The sequence below is a fragment of the Pollicipes pollicipes genome, unplaced genomic scaffold (genome assembly GCF_011947565.3).
Source record: "Pollicipes pollicipes isolate AB1234 unplaced genomic scaffold, Ppol_2.1 Scaffold_2555;HRSCAF=2994_pilon_pilon_pilon, whole genome shotgun sequence".
NCBI lineage: Eukaryota > Metazoa > Arthropoda > Thecostraca > Pollicipedomorpha > Pollicipedidae > Pollicipes > Pollicipes pollicipes.
Genome location: NW_023596136.1, coordinates 10,463,435 through 10,473,542, shown reverse-complemented (window position 1 = coordinate 10,473,542; position 10,108 = coordinate 10,463,435). Strand labels below are relative to the sequence as shown.

General features: G+C 60.2%; 1 protein-coding gene across 1 annotated transcript in view; it reads left to right on the top strand.

Moving 5' to 3' along the window:
- Window positions 1–3,686: 3,686 nt before the first annotated feature.
- Window positions 3,687–10,108, top strand: part of Tet (Ten-Eleven Translocation (TET) family protein) — a gene marked incomplete at its 3' end in the record, with an annotated part of 18,423 nt that continues 12,001 nt past the window's right edge. The window contains exons 1-6 of the mRNA XM_037232287.1: window positions 3,687–4,046; window positions 4,858–4,958; window positions 5,575–5,646; window positions 8,684–8,874; window positions 9,295–9,457; window positions 9,754–9,843. Coding sequence (XP_037088182.1) covers window positions 3,788–4,046; window positions 4,858–4,958; window positions 5,575–5,646; window positions 8,684–8,874; window positions 9,295–9,457; window positions 9,754–9,843 — 876 coding nt within the window. The remainder of the gene's footprint in view (window positions 4,047–4,857; window positions 4,959–5,574; window positions 5,647–8,683; window positions 8,875–9,294; window positions 9,458–9,753; window positions 9,844–10,108) is intronic.

The following is a 10,108-nucleotide window of genomic DNA, read 5'->3' as shown; positions in this document are numbered from 1 at the left end:
TCCGGCAGTGGTGACGTCCGAGCTGCGGAGGGCCCCTGCTAAGCCCCTGAGCCGGGGCCGATGGCCGCGCCGTGGCAGGCGGGGCCCCTCTGGTCCCGCTGGCCGGGCCGGCCACCGCCGGGCCCGCGCTGGGAGCCGCCAGTCGGCCAAGTCAGCGACAGCCGACCAGTGTCGGCCGGCGCGCACGACGGCCAGGTCAGCCACGCTCACTGGAAACACTTAAATACCTATTGCATTCTTAACCTTCACAGTAAGACTTCTCCAGACAACGCAGTTTCGCTGTTTCTTTCACTTTTTATGATCCGCAGTTGGGCTTTTCCCGGTGGACTGCTTGTGCCCTAAATCAACAAACAATAAACGATTTTGGTGAATACGCTCCTCGTTACGTTATCGTTGGGTTGCGCCATGGAACGTTGAAATGACGTCACAGCGGCTGCCAAGATGGCTGTGCCAAGTTGCCGTCGTAGCGGGCGGGCTGACTCACTGGTAGTGCTTCAACTTGTCGAAAGATGTTGTGCTAATCGGTGCGTTGGTTGCAAGACCCAAATATCGTCATGTGCGGGTGTTTTGTCCCTTTTTCGTTGCGTTCAGGCATATTCGTCCGTGATGGAAAATGGATTACTTGCATTCACATACTCGGCTATGGTGATATTAATAAGTTATTCAATTATAAGTCATTTTCCGTCATAATGCGTACCGCTGGTCAAATTCCTGTTTGATGCAACCCAAAACCGTGTTCGTAACTTGCGCTCAACTCATGGCATTGGTTGACGGCCAACCGAAATCCTTGGATGCCAGAAAGTTTACCGACGTACGCGAGACACGAATAGCTCAACGATTATATTTGTATTGGTTGTGAGCACTACATGGCCATTGAGGTGGCAGTGTTTGCGCAAAGTTTCTATGGCGTCATGCGTGCCTGGGTAACCTTCAAATAGCCTGCACGAAATAGTCTGCACAAGCCCACGGGCCTCAGGCTAAGAAACTAGAGGATTTTAAGTCTTGAAAAGGCGGGGTTGCGAACTGTAGAGAATGATCTTCAAAATGGCTCTATCAGCCCAAACCCCTATACGAATGTGGAACACTCCCTTTAAGCTTCATTTTCAGACCATGTCAGTGGCATTCGTCGCGTATTGACTTGTTCAGTGTCCCGTTCGTTTCCCGACATATTTTGATTTCTCGCGTCAGTATTGAGAATGTCTGCCGTTGCTGATTTCTGTATCGTAGAGCATGGAGATTCCATCCATACGCCTGCATAGGACTATGTCTTAGGCGGTATGCGAAGGCCCTACCACGGCACGCTGTTGTATGTGGTGTGCTGGTCGGCGGTAGGTGGAGCACGCAGGCACGGGAAGTTCGCGTCAGTACCAGCTGCAGGGCCCGCCGGCGCACGGGCGTCTCTGGTCGCTGAGCACCGCCCGCCCCGCCGTCCCACAGCCGAGCCGGGCGAGCTGCCAGCCCGGGCCGACGATGGGGCTGCACCAGAGGAGTGGTCTGACCCAGCAGCCGCCGGTCCTGAGCAGCTGCCCAGCGGCACAGCCGTCCGGCCTGGAGCAGAGCAGCCGTCCAGCGCCGCAGTGTCCTCGCCAGAGCAGCTGCCCAGCGGCGCAGTCGTCCGGCCTGAAGCAGACCAGCCCTCCATCGCCGCAGTGTCCTCGCCAGAGCAGTCGTCCAGCAGTGCAGTCGCCCGGCCCGGAGCAGAGCAGCCGTCCAGCGCCGCAGTGTCCTCGCCAGAATAGCTGTTTAGCCGCACAGTCTGGACATATGGAGCGCGCTAGTCATCCGGCGTGGCAGTACCTCCCGCATAAGAGCGGTCCGGCCGCGCAGCCGGCACACTCGGGGCAGAACGATCACCCGAACCCACAGTGCCCCCTTCGGAGGAGCTCCCCAGTCGTGCAGTTGGCTCGTGCACAGCAGTACAACACTATAGCTGGGCAACAGTCTCTCCAGGCGAGATGTTCGAACCCAACGACCTCCTACCACGTGCCTGGACACTCACCCAGATCCACAGTGTCCTCTCCGGTGGAACTCTCCAGCTCCACAGCCAACTTACCCGCAGTCGGGTAGCCAGCTGAGCCCACAGTGCCCCGCACAGAGCAGTCGTCCAGGTCCTGGAGACATCTCGTCCGCGCCAGAGCAGCTATCAGACTGGACGGTATCCAGAGCCAAGTTATTCGAGCCCTCAGTACCCTCTCCCAAGTCATTCAAGCCCGCAGTACCCTCTCCCAAGTCACTCAAGCCCGCAGTACCCTCTCCCAAGTCATTCAAGCCCGCAGTACCCTCTCCCAAGTCATTCGAGCCCGCAGTACCCTCTCCCAAGTCATTCAAGCCCGCAGTACCCTCTCCCAAGTCATTCAAGCCCCCAGTACCCCCTCCCGAGTCATTTGAGCCCGCAGTACCCTCCCCCAAGTCATTCAAGCCCGCAGTACCCTCTCCCGAGTCATTCGAGCCCTCAGTACCCTCTCCCAGGTCATTCGAACCCGCAGCACCCGCTCCCAAGTCATTCAAGCCCGCAGTACCCTCTCCCAAGTCATTCGAGCCCGCAGTACCCTCTCCCAAGTCATTCAAGCTCGCAGCACCCCCTCCCAAGTCATTCGAGCCCGCAGTACCCTCTCCCAAGTCATTCAAGCCTCCAGTACCCTCTCCCAAGTCATTCGAGCCCGCAGTGCCCTCTCCCAAGTCATTCAAGCCCGCAGTACCCTCTCCCAGAAAACTGTTCAACCTCTCAAATGGTTCATTCAGGGTCGATAAGCCATCGCCCGAGTCCGGTGTCATGCGGCGGCGCCTGGTCTCGCCCGCAGGCGCCGCCGTGGGGCCGGGCGGCTCCCTGTGGGCCGGCATGTCCCGCGGGCCCTCTCAAGCCATACCAACCGGTGGATGGTGGCCGTACCGTCCCCGGGGCCCACCGACCTGGCTGTGCTCGACGCCCGCACCATCCGGGGCGGACTCCCAGCCGGGCAGGATGCAGCGTGCCCGCCGCCTCGTCGTACCCGTGGACAGTGTACGGCCGCGCGCCGGCTGCGGCCAGCGGCCAGCCCGGGGTAGCCGTCTGCCCAGACAGCCCGGTCACAGCCCCAGCCGCGCGGCGGGGTGCCGCGAGCCTTATCTGCCGGTGAGCTCGGCCGGCCCGGCCCGCGCGCCGAGCACTTCCCCGTCGGCGTGAGCGGAGCCACGTGCGCCCGCGGCGGCGGCCCGTCCGCGCCCCGACCAGCACCGAGTGTCGCCGGGCACTTCCCCGCCGCCGTGAGCGGAGCCACGTGCGCCCGCGGCGGCGGCCCGTCCGCGCCTCGACCAGCACCGAGTGTCCCCGGGCACGGCGACATCGTCTCCATTGGTCACCCGAGCTGGCCTGGCGGTGGAGCTGGCAGCGGCGTACTCGATGGTCCTCCTCCGTTTTCCGGGAGTGCGTACACTACACCGAGCGGCGTTCCAGGCATGTTCCTTGCGGGTCTGCATTGAACCCGACCAGCCGCCCATCGGGTCGTGTTTGCAGTGGGACTATATACAGCGAGTTACACGACACCCAGTTTGGTCAGGCGGCCGTCGGGGCCCCCTGCTGGCCGGGCTCGTGGTACCGTGCCGGGCCCGGCGCGGCCCAGGCCGACCCGCGCTGCGCCAAGAGCGGCGCGGCCCAGGCCGCCGCTGGTCTGGTGTGGACCGGTGCCAGTCCGCCGGCCGGCCTCCGCGCCGCCGGAGCAGACCGGGCGGTGTTGGGCGGGACTATCGGCCCCGGCAGGCCATCCTGCGCCGCTGGGAAGTCGGGCCGAGCCAGACGAACCCCAGGCGGATGGGAGGGCGGAGCGCTCTGACGGAGCTGAGCAGCCAGACCACGGCGACCAGGACTGGGGCGAGGGACGCCGAGCCGACTGCCCGGACTCAGTCGGGAGGCACGTGGAGCAACCGCCGGACTGCGGTGTCAAACACGAGGGCACGCGGCCGGAAGGCCGAGGATGCTGCGGTGCGCCACCAGGAGGGGACTGATCATCAGCGACCGGTGAAGGCAACGCCGAAGGAGAATATCAGCTGTTCTTGCGGCGTGAAAAATGGTGGGTTTTTGTGCCCATCTATGCTCTGCGTTAAAGGCGGGATAACACGTCATATGTACTGTCATCTTGCGCAGTTGATTTTTTATTACTGTTTATGTCGACTTCTGGAACGGTGTTTTTGACACTTGTTTTGTGCACCCTTCATGATGTGATGCTTCTTGGATACATCCTGGGGTAATGTGAAAGTGGTGAAAGGTGTAAATGGCCACAGCATCTACATTAGTATTTTGAGCGGCACGGTACTATCAATTCGCACCTGGAAGAAGTCATCGTTTGGTTTGTTATTCTTACCACTTTTATTGGTTGTGCTCCCCCCCCCCCCCAAACTCCATGGGTTTGGAATGACGAACGTTGCGTGATTATATACGTGCCAAGAGACCACCACAGATCAAGTCGACGTGATCCTCAACCCGAACACTGACAGCGTGTGTGTGAGTTGGCTGCGCAAATCCGAACACTGACAGCGTATATGTGAGGTTGGCTGCACAAACCCGAACACTGACAGCGTGTGTGTGAGGTTGGCTGCGCAAATCCCGAACACTGGCAGCGTGTATGTGAGGTTGGCTGCACAAACCCGAACACTGGCAGCGCATGTGTGAGGTTGGCTGCGCAAACCCTAACACTGGCAGCGCGTGTGTGAGGTTGGCTGCGCAAACCCGAACACTGACAGCGTGTGTGTGAGGTTGGCTGCGCAAACCCGAACACTGACAGCGTGTGTGTGAGGTTGGCTGCACAAACCCGAACACTGGCAGCGCGTGTGTGAGGTTGGCTGTGTGACGGGCGTGTGCTGATGGCGCGGCCATGTGTTCAGACGGCAGCGCCGGCCCGGTGTACCTCCGGCTGGGCTGTGCCTCCTCCCTGGAGCAGCTCGCCCGCCAGCTGGCCGCCCAGACTGGACTCCTGGAGAGCCAGGTGCGTCACCACACCGAGGGAGCGGAGCGGTGCGTGGCGCCGTCGACGCTCTGTACTGTGGAATGAACCGGGTTTTTTTATTACGATGGTGAGTGCTAGTAAATTTTCGTGCGAGCTACACATGATTGTATTTAGGTTTCGTGGGGGGGCATTCATTTTTGACAGCAGTTATTAGCAGCTGTTTGAATTTATGAACGTTTACGAGATACGGCGGACCAACCTGCCGTCCATACCACACTATTCAGGAGTGGTCCGGATGCCCAGGCTGAAACATAGGCGGCCGTGTCATACCGTCATTTGGCGTGCTGGTGTGGGTCGGAAAGATATGCCCGTAGATCAGTTATTGGTCCACCTGGTTGATGACTTTATGGTCTTCGCCATAAGATATGCTTAACAAATACTTTTATCCCAGGCCCGTCGCCACAGCGCATTTGGTAAACTTGGTTTCAGAAAAAAGAGACTAGGTTACCCCCCGCGTGCTCGCCGCATCTTGGTGCGTTCCAGACGTTTTGGATGATCAGGCGTGCAGAACAGCTGATGCATCATGCAACTGATTCATGACAAACACATGATATCGTTGGAATAGACCACAATCCAGGCAGGATCTCACCGACAGGTGCGTCTGGAGAAGATCAAGCACACCGGACGCGAGGGAAAAACGGACCAAGGCTGTCCGATAGCCAAGTGGGTGAGTTCTGGGGGGGGGGGGGGGGGCTCCTTATCACGGTGTGACTTACGTTCTGAGCCGACAGTGTGGGAAGGTCGTGGCCCAAATAGCGGCGTTGTCGACCCTCATGACAACGGGTCCAGCCCGCTGTTTTTTATGCACCCAGGCACCCAAGGGAAGAATAAACCTATGGTAACACAAACCTTATGTTTTTGAGAAAGTCTAGCGTGTGTTTTACATTTCAGAAGGGTGTGCACCCGTCAGCCCGTTGGCAATCGTTGCCGTTGTTGCAATAGTCAGTCACTGGGTGGTGGAAGGATTATTTTCGGCATGTGTTAAATGCACGGTACAGGGTGTGTTGATGTTCCGTTTCCGTGAGCGTGCCTCCGGGTGCTCTGTTGACTCCCGGTGCTGGCGAAGTCACTGGTGACGGACGGCACGGCACGCCGACTCCTCTGTCCTGAGCCGGTCCCATCCGGCTGCGTCAGGTGCCCCTCCGGAGCCGGTTCCGTCCATCTGTCAAGTGTTCCGCCCGTTCCAGCCGCTCGCCCTGAGCCGGTCCCGTCCGTTTGTGTCAGGTGTCCCGTCTGGTCCTGCACCGATGTCGTCCGTCTGTGTCAGGTGTCTCGTCTGGCCCTGAGCCGATGCCGTCCATCTGTGTCAGGTGTCCCGCCTGGTCCTGAGCCGGTCCCGTCCGACTGTGTTAGGAGTCCCGTCTGGTCCTGAGCCGGTCCCGTCCGTCTGTGTCAGGTGTCCCGTCTGGTCCTGAGCCGGTCCCGTCCGACTGTGTCAGGAGTCCCGTCTGGTCCTGAGCCGGTCCCGTCCGTCTGTGTCAGGTGTCCCTTGTGGCCCTGAGCCGATCCCGTCCGTCTGTCAGATGTCCCGTCTGGTCCTGAGCCAGCCCCGTCCGTCTCCGTCAGGAGTCCCGTCTGGTCCCATTACCCGTGTTGACCAGCTACGGGCTAGCCTGGCCTGACCCAGCTCTGAACTTGATGATCTGGCTCACCTGGGTCAGACTCTTCAGAGCGGATCCGACTGGGGCCGGCCTGACCTGGCCCGACCTGACCTGACCCGACCCGCCCCGACCCGACTTCTTTCCTCTCCGGAACTCTCGGCCCGTCCAGTGTTACAACGGTAAGAGCCTCGGTCTGACTCGTCGTCGGTCGACGAGATTAGCTCAAGGTTAATTGGTACCAATTTGACGTGCTGTTGTCGGGAAAGAATGGAATGTATCTGCCAAAGTTCACCGTTGAAATATTGCTTGCTGCATTGATTCCAAACTTTTCAAATTGTTGCTCGTAGTATTGATAGAGAGCGCCAAAACGGATGAAGCATCTTTCGACAAAACTTGTCAACAAACGCTGGCGCCATTTCGCACCCTTTAGTTCTCCTGACCAGATGTGTGTGCAGGCCTAGCGAGGATCTTACCGATGCAGCGGCGATATTGGATGTCGTCTGGAGCAGTCTGCAAAATTAATTGTTGTTTTTCTGGTTATTTTTTCACCTTCGGTTCTTGGCTTCATCAGAATGTCAAGTCCCGTTGGTCCCGTTGTTAATTGCGTGGTGCTGTCCCTTGCTATTGTATGGTGTCCGCCCGGTGCTGCCCTCTGTGATGGGACGCCTGCTCGGTGGTCCGGTGATGTCTCACAGCTACCCACGCCGACTCCGGAGTCTCGTCATACCCCGCCGTCGCCAGTGACCCGGAGACTGGGTCGTGCTGGTACCGCTCCCAGCCGCCAGTGACCCTGAGACTGGGTCGTGCTGGTACCGCTCCCAGTCGCCATTGACCCTGAGACTGGGTCGTGCTGGTACCGCTCCCAGTCGCCAGTGACCCTGAGACTGGGTCGTGCTGGTGTTGCTCCAAGTCGCCAGTGGGGCCGGGACTGTGCGGCCCGTTACGTCCGCTGGTCATCTGTTTTTCAAGCTCGGCTCATACGTCAACTCACACGTCAATACGTGTGAGATAGAGAACAAGACGTGGTACTTCCTGCCATGAGGTAGAAATACACGTAAAAAGGCGCAAAAAGCTGGGCAGGCTCATTGTTTGGCATGCGTGTATCTCTGACGGCAGAGGACGCCGAGGCTCCATCACCTCCCAGTCCGCTTTCCGACGTCCCGCGTATGGTACTGAGGTCACGGCCTGTGTGCTGAGCGGGGTACCGGGCCGTGTCGGGCAGGTGACCCAGCGCCGGGACGCCTTGAAGCGTTGTCTCCCGCGTAATGTCTGAGGTCACGGCTGTGTGCTGAGCGGGGAACCGTGCCGTGTCGGGCAGGTGATCCGCGCCGGGACGCCTTGGAGCTGTTTGTCCCGCTTATGGTAATGCGTCACGGCCTGTGTGCTTAGGCGGAGAAATGGGCCGTGTCGGGCAGGTGGATCCGTCGCCGGGACGCCCTTGGAGCTGTTTGTCCCGCGTATGGTACTGCAGGTCAGACGGCCTGTGTGCTGACGGGGAACCGGGCCGGGTTCGGGCAGTGGAATCCGGCGCCGGGACGCTTTGGAGCTGTTGTCCCGCGTATGGTTCTGACGTCACGGCCTGTGTGCTGAGCGGGGAAATGGGCCGTGTCGGGCAGGTGATCCGGCGCCGGGACGCCTTGGAGCTGTTGTCCCGCGTATGGTTCTGAGGTCACGGCCTGTGTGCTGAACGGGGTACCGGGCCGTGTCGGGCAGGTGACCCAGCGCCGGGACGCCTTGGAGCTGTTGTCCCGCGTATGGTTCTGACGTCACGGCCTGTGTGCTGAGCGGGGAACCGGGCCGTGTCGGGCAGGTGATCCAGCGCCGGGACGCCTTGGAGCTGTTGTCCCGCGTATGGTTCTGACGTCACGGCCTGTGTGCTGAGCGGGGAAATGGGCCGTGTCGGGCAGGTGATCCGGCGCCGGGACGCCTTGGAGCTGTTGTCCCGCGTATGGTACTGACGTCACGGCCTGTGTGCTGAACGGGGTACCGGGCCGTGTCGGGCAGGTGACCCAGCGCCGGGACGCCTTGGAGCTGTTGTCCCGCGTACGGTTCTGAGGTCACGGCCTGTGTGCTGAGCGGGCGAACTGGGCCGCTGTCGGGCAGGTGATCCGGCGCCGGGACGCCTCGGAGCAGCTGCTGGCCGTGGTGAAGCGGCGGCCCGGCCACCGCTGTCCGGCCGCCTGGACCGTCGTGCTGCTCGTGCTGTGGGACGCCGTCCGGCTGGAGCGAGCCGACACACTCTACCGCCGCCTCGTGCACCGGCTCAACCAGTCGGCCACGCCCACACGCCGCGGGTGAGCATGTCGTGGCACTCGGGCACTGTGACGTGGCACTCGGGCACTGTGACGTCACTCGGGCACTGTGACAGTGTGATCGTCGCTCTGGCCTAAGTTTCCTACCCTTGGTGCCCTGTTCATACCCACTCGATCGGTGGCTGTCAGGTTTGCTCCACCTCAAAACGACCTTAGTGTATTCCATCGCAGCATGGACTTTGCAGCAGACTTCCCGCTAGCCCCCGGCTCATTTCATGACACACGCAACAACACTATGGCCGTTGCACAGCTGGCGTGGTGGGACCGCGCCGTACGGCGGCGATTCCCTGTCGAGGCTCGGTACCCTGCCCGGCCACGACGTGCGGCTCCCTGCCGCGCGCCGCCGCCCGCTCCTGCGCCGCTCCACCGAGTGTTGCCGTGACGTCACAACTGCGTCACCAGGTGCGGCACGAACCGCGGCCGCACGTGCATGTGCCAGGGCCTGGACGGGGAGCGCGAGGGCGCCTCCTACTCCTTCGGCTGCTCTTACAGCATGTACTACAACGCCTGCAAGTTTGCGCGCAGCACCCGCGCCAGAAAGTTCCGACTCGATCATCAGGACAAGGTATGCATTCTGGGCTGCGCGACTGAAGCGCAAGTGTGCAAGTTCGTCGCAGCTTATCCACTGATGTGTTTAGACTGGAGCATTCTGTTACCGGCTCAAGTACACCCGGTTTTGCCCCAGATCTGGGTGCGACATTGCACCAACATTCGTTTGACTCCAGGCACACTCTGTCGTCAAATCGACGTTGACACGACGCTCGCGTTCAGTTGACTGGTGAGCTGCTGGCTCTGGAGATGCTGCCTGCTGTGTCACTCTCTGTGTGTTCGGGCCGACCTGACCGCTGCTAGCGTCGACAGGAGCTGGAACTGGAGAACGAGCTGCAGCAGCTGGCCACCGAGCTGGCACCGCTGTATCAGCGGGTGGCACCGACCGCCTACAATAACCAGGTGAGGGGGGCTGTGGCTGGAGATGCGGAAGTGACCCCCATGACAAGCTCTTGCACCGCTGCAACGCCCTATTGAGGTGAAGGGGTGTATTTTAGCATAGTTTTTGTGAGCCATTTTAGCGTTAAATTACAACAAAAATCAGTATCACACTTCTAATTTCTTGAGAAAGCTTTTAGAGAAAATGCGGTTTCTGCGGTGTCCTTTCCCTTGTTCTGCTGATGTCTCGGTACTGTGTAGTTACCTTGATTGTTGTCCAGGTGTGATC